Consider the following 14,813-nt stretch of genomic DNA (forward strand, 5'->3'; position numbering starts at 1 on the left):
GTGCTCCGGTTTCCTCCCACAGTCCGAAAGACGTGCTGGTTAGGTGCATTGGCCGTGCTAAATTCTCCCTCAGTGTATCCACAGACTCCACACAGTTACTCGAGGCCGAAATTGAACCCGGGACCCTGGCACTGTGAGGCAGCAATGCTAACCACTGTTCACTAGTTAGACCTCAGCTAGCGTACCGTGCACTGGTCACCACATTACAGGAAGATGTGATCGCACTCGAGAGGGAACAGGGGAGATTTATAAAAGGTGTTGCCAGGAATGGAAAATTTTAGCTGTGGGGAAGAGATTGGATAAGCTGGAGTTGTGTTCTTTGGAACACAGGAGGCTGGGAGAAGATTTAATCAAAATGTATAAAAGGTTCTGGATTGGGACTTGAACCCAGAACCAAACAATATCAGAGGCTACCAACTGAGTCACACTTGTTGATTCAGGATCAGAATCTCTCCTGTGAAACGTCTAGACATGATTATTGCACAGGCCAGTTGCTGACTTTCATCTCCTGATGAAGGCAGTAACTGATGTTATGGTAGGAGTGCAGGCTAGGACCTCCTCCTCAGTGGAGCAGATTGTTAAACAGGGGCACAGATTTAAAGACATTGGTGGAAGGATTAGCCAGGAATTGAGGGAAATGTTTTCACTCAAAGGGTGGCTGGAGTCTGGAACTCGCTGCCTGAAAGGATGGCATGGTGGTTAGCACTGCTGCCTCACAGAGACCCTGGTTCGATTCCGGCCTCGGGTCACTGTCTGTGTGGAGTTTGCACATTCTCCCCGTGTCTGCGTGGGTTTCCTCCGGGTGCTCCAGTTTCCTCCCACAGTCCAAAGATGTGCGGGTCAGGTGGGGATTGGCCGTGATAAATTGCCCCTTAGTGTCAGGGGCATTAGCTAGGTAAATACCTGGGGTTACAGGGATAGGCCTGGGTGGGATTATGGTCGGTGCAGACTCGATGGGCCGAATGGCCTCCATCTGCACTGTAGGGATTCTATGGTAGAGGAAGAAACCCTCATGTCACTGAGCAAAGCACTTGAGATGTGCAACCTACAAGGCTGTGACCTCTGAGCAAGAATATGAGAATGGGTTGGGTATCTCTTTGTCAGCCAGTACAGACACATTGGGCTGAGTGGCCTGCCATGTTTCAATGTGAGGAAATGTCTACTAATTGCACTGGGATTTTAGTACATTTGCTAATACGCTTTCATTTGATGCAGTCGGAATTTGGGAAAGGCTTCAAGGACTGCCTAATTATAAAGGAGAAAAATTATTCCCTGGCTGGAGTTCAACGACAGTTTGAGAGTCTGAAGGAACTTTTGAATTTCTATCACAGCACGGGCCTCATGTCGGAAGGCGTCAGCATCCAGCTCAACACCTGCTGTCCACCTAGACCAAAAGGTAGAGGGTCTTTATTTCCCAACTTCCACTCTCGGGTTCCGAAAAGCTCTCTGTTGCTCTCCGCTCCTTTAAGACACTCCTTAAAAACCACCTCCAACTGTCCAAATATCTCCCAGTGCAGTATTCCACCAGCGACCCGGGTTCAATTCCTGGCTTGGGTCGCTGTCTGTGTGGAGTTTGCACGTTCTCCCCATGTCTGCGTGGGTTTCCTCCGGGTGCTCCGGTTTCCTCCCACAGTCCAAAGATGTGTGGGTTAGGTTGATTGTTCATGCTAAATTGCTCCATAATGTCAAGGAGACTAGTAGGGTAAATGCATGGGGTTAAGGAGGTGGGGCCTGGGTGGGATTGTGGTCGGTGCAGACTCAATGGGCCAAATGGCCTTCTTCTGCACTGTAGGGATTCTATGATGTATTATTCTATGATTATAAGTGAAACATCAGTAAAATAATGACTGCCTAGTGGTATTATCACTGGATCATTAATCCAGAAACTTAGCTAATATTCTGGAGACCCAGATTCGAATCCCACCACGGCAGATGATGGAATTTGAATTTAATAAAAAATATCTGGAATTAGGAATCTACTGATTCCATGAAACCATTGTCCATTGTCGGAAAAACCCATCTGGTTCACTAATGTCCTTTCGGGAAGAGAATCTGCCATCCTTACTTGGTCTGACCTACATGTGACTCCAGAGCCACAGCAATGTGGTTAACTCTCAACTGCCCTCCAAAGACAACGAGGGATGGGCAATAAACGCTGGCCTGCCGGCGATGCCCATGTCCCACGAATGAGAAAAAAAAAAGAGATGTTGATTGAGGGATAAACATTGGCCAGGACATTGGGGAGAACTCCCCTGCTCTTACTTGAAGTAGTGCCATGGGTTTTTTACATCCATCCAAAAAGGTAGATGGAGCCTTGGTCTAATGTTCCATCCAAGAGACAAGCTTCTCCAAATGAGCAAAGATTCCTTAGTACTGTATTAAAGTCTTGATTTCTGTGCTCAAATCCTGGAGTGGGACTTGAACCCAGAACCACGCGATATCAGACACTTCCAGCAGAGCCACATCTGTTGATTCAGCATCAAATTTTGTCTGAAATTCTCTCCTGTCTGGGCGTGACTACTGCACAAAAGTACAGGCAAGTTGCTGTCGTTCATCTTCTGGTTAAGGCAGTGACTGATGTTACCAGTCCCCTGCTACAGGAGGTCACTGTTAAGGATTGACACATGGCATTGAGTTCTGACAGGTTATTTGGCTATTGCACTAGAGACTGGGGGAGAGACCTTACAGAATAGTACACTGTAGGATGTTACAGTGTAGAAGGAGGCCATCTGGCGCATTCCACATGTGCCGACTCTCTGTAAGAGAGATCTCTCGGAGAGCTATGCACTTGCTCTCATTACCATGGCATTACTCAATATTTGTCTAAATTTTGCTTTTTAAGTAAGTGGCAGCATGGTGGCACAGTGGTTAGCACTGCTGTCTCACAGCGCCAAGGACCTGGGTTCGATTCCCGGCTTGGGTCACCGTCTGTGTGGAGTTTGCACATTCTCCCCATGTCTGCGCGGGTTTCCTCCGGGTGCTCCGGTTTCCTCCCACATTCCGACCAGACTCGATGGGCCGAATCATAGAATCCCTACAGCGCAGAAGGAGGCCATTCGACCCATCCCACCCAGGCCCTATCCCCATAACCCCACATATTTACCCTGCTAATCCCCTGACACTTGGGTCAAGTTAGCCTGGCCAATCCACCTAACCTAACCATGACCTAAGCCAATGGCCTAATTCTGCTCCTATATTTTATGGTCTTATGGAATGAAAATCAAGCAGGGTTTACGATGGTTAAACTGTTTGAGTGGGTTATCTTTTTCTGACGGTCATCGCTCGGTTCCAGTTCACATCTTCCCCCTCTTCTCTCCTTTCCAGAGAAATCGAACTTGATCATCGTACGCGGTAACTGCTCTTCCGACCTCCTCACATCTCCGGCCATGCAACGGAGGAATGTCAACCAGATGATGTTCCACAAGGTGAAGAAGGAGGAGCTGACTTGGGTGAGTCAATGAAAACATACGGGGCAAGCAAAGATTGGCAAAATACTGCGGATGCTGGAGATCCGAAAAACAGAAAATTGTTGTTCAGGCAGCATTTGCGGAGAGAGAAAAAAGCAGAATTAATGTTTTATATCAAAGATTGTTAATGTAAGGGAGTGTTTGAAGTTGATTGAGAGTGGAAGAGGGCAGGTCATTAACTTGGCAATGAAAGTAGCCAACCCTGCTATTGTAACTTCACACACGTGTGTTCCTGCCACTCAGAGAGTGAAAGGACAAGGTGATGTCAACCTCGGAAAATGTTTTCCCTTTTAAATCTCCATGTCCGTCAAGGTGATGAATGTTTAAGTGAGAGAATGAACTTTCCAATTTCCAGCAATCAGTATCGGCGCACCCAGGTCAGGAAGAGGACAGTAAATGATATAAGTGTAAGCTCCCTTGACTCTGCCAAAACAATGTACCTCAACATCCCTTCGAGTCATAGTCATAGAGGTTTACAGCATGGAAACAGGCCCCTCGGCCCAACTTGTTCATGTCACCCTATTTTTTAAACCCTAAACTAGTCCTAAAATAACCCCTTACTGCAGCCGTGTGCGATGGGCTGACTTCTCCATGAGGTTGTAATTTAGGCAGCGATTTGTGCTGTAGTTTCTTGAGACTCGGAACTCAATGGAGACCATCTTAAGTCATCGCATTAAGAATCATTGATTCTTAAGTTCAACAAGAACAGCAGTCCCTCATCTTATCAAGTGGTTCTTGATAAGATGAGAGAAGTGCAAGTCTTGTATCTGATTCATTGCACAACCCAGTTTCCAAGAACTACAGGCTTGGTAAGCCAACCTCATTTATTAAAGAGTAGAGATAAATAGAGTAAGAATAAAGAGTGACTTGCACTTATAAAGCATCCTGCAGCCAAGTAAATACTTCTTGAAGTGTAGTCACTGTTGTATTGGAGCCAAGTTTCCACAAATAGCAACGTGATAGACCGGATAATTCAAAGTGAATAAACTAAAGGAGCAACGCCAACATAAGGCTTTTATTTTATGCAGCGAGTGATTAGGTCCTGGAACGCACTGAGAGTGAGCGGGAGGCAAGTTTAATCATGGCTTTCAAAAGGGAATGGATAACTATCTGAGGAGGAAACATTTGCGTGGCTATGGGGAAATGGTGGGAAGGTGGGATTGGCAGATTTGCTCTTGTAGAGAGCCAGCACGGTCTCAACTGGCCAAATGGCCTCCTCCATAATAATGGCGATTGTTCCTTGACCTGTTTTCTTGAGGTTGCTTGAGGGATAGATATTGGTTCATGACATCTGAGATATCTCACCTGCTCTTCTTCCAAGAGTGAGGGAGCACATTGCATTCAATAGATTCCACTCCCTCAGGGCTGCAGTGGGAGGTTCTGCCTAAATTCTGTGCTCAAGTCACCCGCAGTCCCCCTGTGGCACTGGACTGATCATCCAGAGTAAGGTCAAGGGAGCTGGGTTTGAATCCCACTGTGGCAGACGGTGAAATTCAAATTCAAGCTTTGAAAAATATGGAATTAGAATTCTAATGGTGACCATGTGTCGATTGTCGTAAAAACCCATCTAACTCAGCAGCAAGAGTGTTACCCCGTCTGAGTTACACATCTTTACGATTCTGCAAAAGAATTGATTGGTGCTGTGTGACAAGCCTTGATTTTGATACAGTGGAAAGGAGTTTGTGTGGAATTCAAAGTTAGCAGAGAGTAACATCCATTTGCGGTGGCACACTGGTTAGCACGGCTGCCTCACAGCGCCAGGGACCCGGGTTCAATTCCAGCCTCAGGCCACTGTCTGTGTGGAGTTTGCACGTTCTCCCCATGTCTGCGTGGGTTTCCTCCAGGTGCTCCGGCTTCTTCCTCCTGGTGCTCTGGTTTCTTCCCACAGTCCAAAGATGTGCGGGATAGGTTGATTGGCCATGCTAAGTTGTCCCTGATGTCAGGGCACTAGAACCAGAGGGCACAACCTCAGGCTAAAGGGATGATCCTTTACAACAGAGATGAGGAGGAATTTCTTCAGCCAGAGAGTGGTGAATCTGTGGAACTCTTTGTCACAGAAGGCTGTGGAGGCCGGGTCATTGAGTGTCTTTAAGACAGAGATAGATAGGTTCTTGATTAATAAGGGGATCAGGGGTTATGGGAAAAAGGCAGGAGAATGGGGATGAGAAAAATATCAGCCATGATTGAATGGCGGAGCAGACTCGATGGGCCGAGTGGCCTAATTCTGCTCCTATGTCTTATGGTCTTATGGTCTTATGGTAAATGTGTGGGGTTACGGGAATAGGGTGGAATGTGATCGGTACAGACTCGATGGGCTGAATGGCCTCCTTTTGTACTGTAGGAATTCTATGATTCTATGATCCAAAGGAACTAAAATAGTTTTGATAAAATAGAAAAAGATGGCGATATGTTGAAGGGTTTTGACAGCATAAAAAGGGTTGCCTATTTTCTCAACTAGAACCAGTGATGAGTGGCCGTCAGTTTAAATTTGTCACTAAACTGACAGGAGGAATTAGGAGAAATCTATTTTGTTTTTGCTGGTCACTTAGGAACATCGGAAATAGGAACAGGAGTAGGCCATTTGGCCTGGTCTGCCATTCAACCAGGTCGTGGCCAGAATGTTCCGGCTGTTCACGCCCCAGCATCACTGCTGGTGAGGATGGAGAACTTGTTTCAGCCAAATTTCTGTTCACTGCAGTGGGAGCAGAGAATCCCGCCGGCGTGAACACCCGGAAAATTCCAGCCCACGGCTGACATTATCTTCCTCAGTGTCATTTCCCCATACTACCCCCGGAGTCTCCTGTCACCTTCAATATCTCGAAATCTATGGATCTTTGTCTTAGATATCCTCAATGCCGGAGCCTCCACAGCACCCCGGGGAGCAGAGAATTCCAAAGATTCTCCGCCCTCTGAGTGAAGAATTTCCTCTACACAGTATCAGGAAATCACCATTGAAGGATAAGTTAGATAGATGTCTGAGGCAGAGGAAGGTTCTGGATCTGGGGTGGGAGAACATAAGAACACAAGAACTAGGAGTTGGAGTAGACCATTTGGCCCCTTGAGCCTGCTCTGTCATTCAATAAAATCATGGCTGATCTTTTCATGGACTCAGCTCCACTTACCCGCCCGCTTACCATAATCCTTAATTCCTTTACTATTCAAAAATTTATCCATCCTTGCCTTAAAAACATTCAATGAGGTAGCCTCAACTGCTTCACTGGGCAGGGAATTCCGTAGATTCACAACCCTTTGTGTGAAGACGTTCCTCCTCAAGTCAGGCTGAGGAGGCTGGAGGGCAGTGGGATTAGACTGGTGTTGTTCTAGCAAAGCGTCAATGCAAGAAGATGGACCAGCTGGCTTCCCTTTGTACAGTAACATTCTATGGCCAAGGGAGAGATTGGGCTCGAAAGACGGCATGTCAGAGAATGAATTATTCCACTTCCAATGTGAAATCAGTGATGTGAAACCGAAACATTTTTCCTGTTAAGCTCCACCCATTCCAATTCATCTAAATGATGGATTTTAGCTTGGGGAGGTGGTGGCGTAGTGGCATTGTCACTGGATTAATAATCCAGAGACCCAGAACAAGGTCTGGGAGGCTGCGTTCAAATCCCGCCACGGCAGGTGGTGAAATTCTCATTCAGTTAAAATAAAAAATGTCTGGAATTAAGAATCTACTGATGACCATGAAACCATTGTCAATTGTCGGAAAAACCCATCTGGTTCACTGATGTCTTCTAGGGAAGGAAATCTGCCATCCTTACCTGGTCTGGCCTACACGTAACTACAGACCCACAGCAATGTGGTTGGCTCTCAAATGCCCTCTGAAATGGAGGGCAGTTAGGGATGGGCAATAAATGCCCACATCCTGTAAATGAGAATGTAATGAAGAAGCATATACAACAAATAGTTTGTTGTATTCTTGCTCCAGCCACCCATGCTCTAAGTTCTGGACCTCCATCCCTAAACATTTCCTCCTCTTTCACAATACTACTTAAAACCGACCTTTATCATCACCTCCTTATAAAGGTTTAAGGTTTATTTATTAGTGTCACAAGTAGGCTTACATTAACACTGCAATGAAGTTACTGTGAAAATCCTCAGGTCGCCACACTCCGGCGCCTGTTCAGGTACACTAAGGGAGAATTTAGCATAGCCAATGCACCTAACCAGCACATCTTTGGAGTGTGGGAGGAAACCGGAGCATCCCCACGCAGACACAGGAGAACGTGCAGACTCTGCAAAGACAGTGACCCAAGGCCGGAATTGAACCCAGGTCCCTGGCGTTGTGAGGCAGCAGTGCTAACCACTGTGCCACCGTGCCGCCTCAGTGCTTTGGTGTTTTTTTAAAACTATGTTGAAGGAGTTATGTGAAGGAAGATTGTTCTTGAGATAAGGCTCATTGCTCATCGTGTCATGAATGTCGTTGCCGTCATGACAACGCTTTACTGCATTGTCACCCGGAGTCAACATGTTTCATTGCACTATGCCCTAGGACATTCTGTCCAACCATCCCGATCTTCAGTTACGTGGCTCAGAATGTAAACAATGCACCTGTGACAGATGGAATGAGAGACGCTGTTAAGAGATTCAGATAGCGTGAATCCTTGGGTCAGTGCGTTGTTATCAGTCATCCAGGCCCCGGTGCAGCTGTTTTGTCCAATCCCTCAGAATTCCAATGTGTGTCCAGAGAGCGTCCATCAGGAACAGAGGTCAAGGGCGCATGACCCCTGCTCCCCTCACTTACACCCCACAAAATATGAATGAAATGCTTGCTGACATTCCCAGTACCAAGGGAGCACTACACTATCAGAGGTGCCTCTTTTCAGATGTAATGTTGGACTGAGGCACCGTCTTGGTGCGGTGATGACCCCAGACCCACAATTTGAAAGGAGGGCGGGAGAATTCTCCTCATTGTCCTTTTGCCAATAATTATCCCACAGCCAACATCATCAAGAAAATGAATGATCTTAGAGGTGGCACAGTGGTTAGCACTGCTGCCTCGCAGCACCAGAGACCCAGGTTCAATTCTGGCCTCGGGTCACTGTCTGTGTGGAATTTGCATGTTCTCCCCGTGTCTGCATGGGTTTCCTCCGAGTGCTCCAGTTTCTTCCCACAGTCCAAAGATATGTGGGTTCGGTTGATTGGCCATGCTAAATTGTCCCATAGTGTCAGGGGGACTAGCAGGGTAAATATGTGGGATTATGGGTGGGATTGTGGTTGGTGCAGACTCGAAGGGCCGAATGACCTCCTTCTATAATGTAGGATTCTATGGATTCTATCTCATTGTATGTAGGGTATGACTGTGCGCAATTTGGCTGTCATATATCCATCTTACCCGTGTAAGCGTCTAAATGCTTTTTAAAAGACAAAATTGTACCCGCCTCTACTACTATCTCTGGCAGCTTGTTCCAGACACTCAGCACCCTCTGTGTGAAACAATTGCCCCTCTGGACCCTTTTGTATCTCTCCCCTCTTAAGTCAGTTCTCTCCAAGCTCTTGCTGAAGGAGTACAAGACCCCAGTTGTGAATGGGAATGTGTCGGGTAGGGTCTAAGCTGTGGTGCCCTCTTTCAGTCAGAATGGATCGGCGGAATGAAGTGAGACTGTTTTCTTTTAATCATTCATGTCACGTGGGCATAACTGGTAAGGCCAGTATTTATTACTGATCTTGAACCATCTTCGTAAACTGCCTCAATCCTTGTGGTGTAGGAACATCCAAAGTGCTGTTAGGCAGGGAGTCCCACGATTTTGACCCCAGCGACACTGAGAGTACGAAAGCAGCCAGCATAATCAAGGACACCAACCACGCACCCCGGACATTCTCTCTTCCATCATCTTCCGTCGGGAAAAAGATACAAAAGCTTGAAAACACGTACCGACTGACTCAAAAACGGCTTCTTCCCTGCTGCCATCAGACTTTTGAATGGACCTACCACACATTAAGCTGATCTTTCTCCGCACCTTATCAGTAACTGTAACAGTACATTTTGCACCCTCTCCTTTCCTTCTCCCCTATGTACTCCCCTATGAACGGTATGCTTTGTGTAGCGCACAAGAAACAATATTTTTCACCATACCCCAATGCATGTGGCAGTAATAAATTTGAATATATTTCCAAGTCAGGATGGTTTGTGACTTGGAGGGAAAGCTGTGGGTGGCGGTGTTCCCAAGCGTCTGTTGCCTGGTTGATAGGTTTGGAAGATATTTTTGAGCGTGCATGTTTCTAATCTGTGATCAGTGGCAGCAATGCACATTATTCCCACGGCAACAATGCTGCCTCGAGGGCTCCATGAGTGTGAGTACCCGGGTGCTCAGGGAACTGCAGCTCACCAGGTTCCGAGGTGAGAATTGGAATTAATGGGCAGACTTTGCTTCAATCACTACAGGGTGAAAGTCTGGGTCAAGGCTCCTTTATGAAAATCTTCAAAGGTACAAGAAAGGGAAATGCGGATTGTGATTTTTACCAGATGGATGTTTTGCTGAAAGTCCTGGATCACACGCACAGGAACTATTCTGAGGTAATTCCATCATTCTGATCTACAGGGTCACTCAGTCAGTAAATTTTAGAAGATTAGGAGGTGATCTAATTGAAATATTCAGAATAAAGAGGATGCGCCCATAAAGTTAGAGCTGGACCGTTCAGAGGGCGGCACGGTGGCACAGTGGTTAGCACTGCTGCCTCACAGCGCCAGGGACCCGGGCTCAATTCCGGCCTCGGGTCACTGTCTGTGTGGAGTCTGCACATTCTCCCCATGTCTGCGTGGGTTTCCTCCGGGTGCTCCGGTTTCCTCCCACAGTCCAAAGATGTGCGGGTTAGGTTGATTGGCCGGGTTAAATTGACCCTAGTGTCAGGGGGATTAGCAGGGTAAATGTGTGGGGTTACAAGGATAGGGTCTGGGTGGGATTGTTGTCAGTGCAGGCTCAATGGCCTGAATAGTCTCCTTCTGTACTGCCGGGATTCTAAGGTTCTAGTCTATAATTAAGGCCCATTGAACCAAAGGAGTTTAAATACAGACCAACCATGATTTTATTGAATGGTGGGACAGTTGATGGGCTGAATGGTCTCTTTTTCCTCCCATGTCGCTTCCCGTGTCCATTCAGGGTTTGGGTGGGGACGGCAGAGAGATTGTATGGAAGACCAGAATCAGAAAAACACAACATTTGAGAGAGACTGAATTAGATTTGAGCGATCTATCTCTGTTATTAGAACTATGTTATTGAATTACATCCATTGTTCAAACCTGATCTCCTTTTACACTTACAGTCATTCTTTGAGGCAGCGAGTGTCATGAGCCAGATTTCCCATAAGCATCTCATCCTGGTTTACGGAATCTGTGCAGTCAACGAAGAAAGTAAGTCTTGTAACTTGCACGGTGCCTGACTGAATTTCCCTCTTCCACTGTTTTCTCCAGCGACCAAACTCATTAATTATTTAAAAATCTGAATGTGTAACCAGTCTTCATTGTAAAACATTGAGACACAGGAATAGGAGGAGGCATAATGGTATTGTCACTGTACTAGCAATCCAGAGATCCAGGGTAACGCTCGCTCTAGAGGACCCGGGTTCGAATCCCATCACGGCAGATGGAATTCAATAAAAATCTGGAAATAAGAATCTACTGATGGCCATGGAACAGTGGCGGATTAACCATTAGGCTGAGTAGGCTTAAGCCTCGGGGCCCGGAAGGGAGGGGGGCCCGAGAGCAAAAAAAATCACTAACCGTTCAGGTGAGCGTTCATTTTCGGCACTGAAGAGGATCAAAATCTATTTGCGCTCAACAACGAGCGATGAGAAACTTAGTCACTGGCACTCACACACATTGAATCAGACACGCTTCGACCTGTTGATTTACATGCTGTTATCGACACTTTTGTAAACCAAAAAACACAGAAGCTTTTTAAAGTACAAATGTAAAGAAAATGAAAAATAAATGAATAAAAGGGCTGTGATTGATTCATATAACTTTATGATATTATACATGTAGTACATTATACATAGTACAACGATAGAAGTTATCTAACGTCACTTAACGTCACTTTATTCTATTCAACAAAGTGCGGGGCAAGGGGTCAGAGGGCAAGGTCAGGGGGTCTTACTAAAGCACAGCCTCGGGGTCCGGGTGGTAGTTAATCTGCCACTGCCATGGAACCATTGTTGATTGTCGTAAAATCCCATCTGGTTCACTAATATCCTTTAGGGAAGGAAATCTGCCATCCTTACCTGGTCTGGCCTACATGTGACTCCAGACCCACAGCAATGAGTTTGACTTATATAATATAAATAAAATACTGCGGATGCTGGAACCTGAAACAAAAACAGAAAATGCTGGAAGATCTCTTTGCTCTTCGCTCTGACGAAGAGTCGTCTGGACTTGAAGCGTTGGCTCTGTTTCCCTCCCCACAGATGCTGTCAGGCCTGCTGAGATTTTCCAGCATTTTCTGCGGTTGACTCGTAACTGCCCCTCTGAAATGGCCGAGCAAACCACTCAGTTCAAAGGGCATTTAGGGATGGGCAATAAATGCCCAGTGATGCCCACATCACATGAATGAATACATTTTAAAAGATATTCCCCACATCCTATCTCATCACTCATATATATTATCCGGCTGTAATTTTTTAAAATATTCATTTGTGGGACATGGGTGTCGCTGGCTGGCCAACATTTATTGCCCATCCCTAGTTGCCCTTGAAGGGCAGTTGAGACTCAATCACATTGCTGTGGCTCTGGAGTCACAAATAGGCCCCACCCAAACTCTTGTAATCACTGTGCCACCGTGCCGCCCATCGCATTGGGCCCGGTGGATTGGCCATGCTAAATTCTCCCTCAGTGTACCCGAACAGGCACCGGAGTGTGGCGACTAAGGGATTTTCACAGTAGCTTCATTGCAGTGTTAACGTAAGCCTAGTTGTGACACTAATAAGTTTTTTAAAATTGCCATCACCGCCATCATCCTTTAGAATGGTGCCGCTGTGATATTAAACCACCCTGACTCTTTGCGGCAGAGTTTGACCCCTCAGTTTCCTTTCTTGCTCTGCGAATTAGTCCACCTGCAATTGTATAATCAATCAAACACTTCGACTGAAGTCAACCTTTATCAATATCATAGAAATCATAGTAACCACACAGTGCAGAAGGAGGCCATTCGGCCCATCGAGTCTGCACCACCCACAATCACACCCAGGCCCTATCCCCATAACCCCACACATTTCCCCCACTAATCTCTCTAACCTATGCATCCTGGGACACTCAGGGGCAATTTTAGCATGGCCAATGCACCTATGGATGTACCACGCATCTTTGGACAGTGGGAGGAAACCGGAGCACCCGGAGGAAACTCACGCAGACACGGTGAGAACGTGCAAACTCCACACAGACTTGAAGTGATGGACAGGGAATTTCCAAATGTAAAACCTGCAAAGCTGCAACTGCGACTCTTAATGAGAATAAGGGTGGAATCAGGGTGTTGGATTGGCGCACACTGTGTCCTCACTATCTTACCGGCTGTCACAGCCAGAGGACAGGAATAACTAGTCACAAATCTGCCTTCTCTTTACTTATTACACTGCCTCCCTCTAGTATCTCACAAGTTTCATTAACATCGTTAAAGGAGGGTTTTTTAAATTCACTCATAGGCGTGGGTGTCACTGGCGAGGCCAGTATCCACTGCCCATCCCTAATTGCCCTTTGCAGGGTGAAGTTAAGAGTCAACCACATTGCTGTGGCTCCGGAGTCCCATGTAGACCAGACCCGGTAAGGATGGCAGATTTCCTTCCCTAAAGCACATGAGTGAACCAGATGGGGTTTTACAAAGATCAATGATAGTTTCATGGCCACCATTGTTAGAATATAACTGGTGACAACTTTGATTGGATGTAATGTGACCAATGGGAACAAGATGTAAGCTGACCCAGTAAAACATGGAACCAATCACAGAGTGATATAATAGTCAGCTGACCAGCTGATTCACGATAAATAAGAAACTATGTAGAATTGTGGGGAGCTTGGAGTGGCCCAGGGTGAGGCCCCAAGTTTGGAGTAATGATGTTTCTTTATTAAACCCTTTCTTTGATTTATGAGTTGGAGTAAGTTTTGTTGTATTTTCATTAGTTGCATTTTGAAGAGTTCCTTCTGGAGAAACAACCATTGCTGAGATTGATTTCAATTCCAGATTTATTAATTCATTGAATTTATTAATTAATTGCATTAAACATCCACCAGCTGCTGTGGTGGGATTTGAACTCCTGTCCTCCCCCCCCCCTCCCCCCGGAGCTTTAGCCTGGGCTATGGAACTATTAGTACAATGATATCCGCTCCCCCACCATCTCCCCCAAAGTCCTCCCCGAACTTTGTTGTCCCACACATCAACACATTCAGAACATTTGGCATGGGGAATAAATCATAGAATCCCTACAGTGCAGAAAGAGACCATTCGGCCCATCGAGCCTGCACTGACAATCCCACCCAGGCCCTATCCCCGTAACCCCACATATTTACCCTGCTAGTCCCCCTGACACTAGGGTCAATTAGCATGGTCAATCCACCTAACCTGTGCATCTTTGGACTATGGGAGGAAACCAGAGCACCCGGAGGAAACCCTCGCAGACACGGGGAGAACATGTGGACTCCACACAGACAGTGACCCAAGGCTGGAATTGAACCCGGGTCCCTGGAGCTGTGAGGCAGCAGTGCTAACCACTGTACCACCGTGCCGCCCACTAAAAGTTAAAATACAATAAGAAAATGAATAAATATTTTCTTATTAATCCCTTTAAAAACCTCGCCTCTCCTTTTAGGCACGTTCATTAAAGAAAAACCTTCTTCAATTAACCTTTTTGTCTATGTTAATAGCTCTTTATGTGGCTGAATTTTGCCTGATAGCACTCTTGTGAAGTCCCTTGGTGCATTTTATAACATTAAAGGTGCTATATAAATTCAATCAAGTGGAATGGCTAATATCAGGATTCATGAAATGCTGGCTTCATGTCAAAAGGATTAAAATGTAAGAGTTAAAGTTATGTTTCAGCTGTACATTACCTTGGGTTAGACCACAGCTGGTGAACAGTGAACAGTTTAGGAATCACACCTTGGGAAGGAGAGATTGGCATTGGAAGCGGGAGAGGGGGAGGGGGTGTGGCTGGGGAGGGGGGCTGTGGCCAGGGGGGGTGTAGATGGGGGCAGCATAGATTTACCAGAATGATGCCTGGACATCAAGGGTTAAATTACAAAGAGTGATTACACAAATTTAGGCTGTATTCCCTTGGATTTAGACGGTTGATCTGATTTGATTTGATTTATTATTGTCACATGTATTAGTATACAGTGAAAAGTATTGTTTCTTGCAC

General features: G+C 46.2%; 1 protein-coding gene across 6 annotated transcripts in view; it reads left to right on the forward strand.

Annotated features, from left to right (window-relative positions):
• LOC144479655 (tyrosine-protein kinase JAK2-like) overlaps window positions 1-14,813 on the forward strand; it is a 126,657-nt gene that overhangs the window by 75,481 nt on the left and 36,363 nt on the right. For all 6 annotated transcript variants that reach the window (XM_078198643.1, XM_078198641.1, XM_078198644.1 and 3 more), the window contains exons 10-13: window positions 1,216-1,396; window positions 3,325-3,449; window positions 9,856-9,987; window positions 10,734-10,821. In XM_078198643.1, coding sequence (XP_078054769.1) covers window positions 1,216-1,396; window positions 3,325-3,449; window positions 9,856-9,987; window positions 10,734-10,821 — 526 coding nt within the window. The remainder of the gene's footprint in view (window positions 1-1,215; window positions 1,397-3,324; window positions 3,450-9,855; window positions 9,988-10,733; window positions 10,822-14,813) is intronic.

This window comes from Mustelus asterias, chromosome 26, assembly GCF_964213995.1.
Source record: "Mustelus asterias chromosome 26, sMusAst1.hap1.1, whole genome shotgun sequence".
Taxonomy (NCBI): domain Eukaryota; kingdom Metazoa; phylum Chordata; class Chondrichthyes; order Carcharhiniformes; family Triakidae; genus Mustelus; species Mustelus asterias.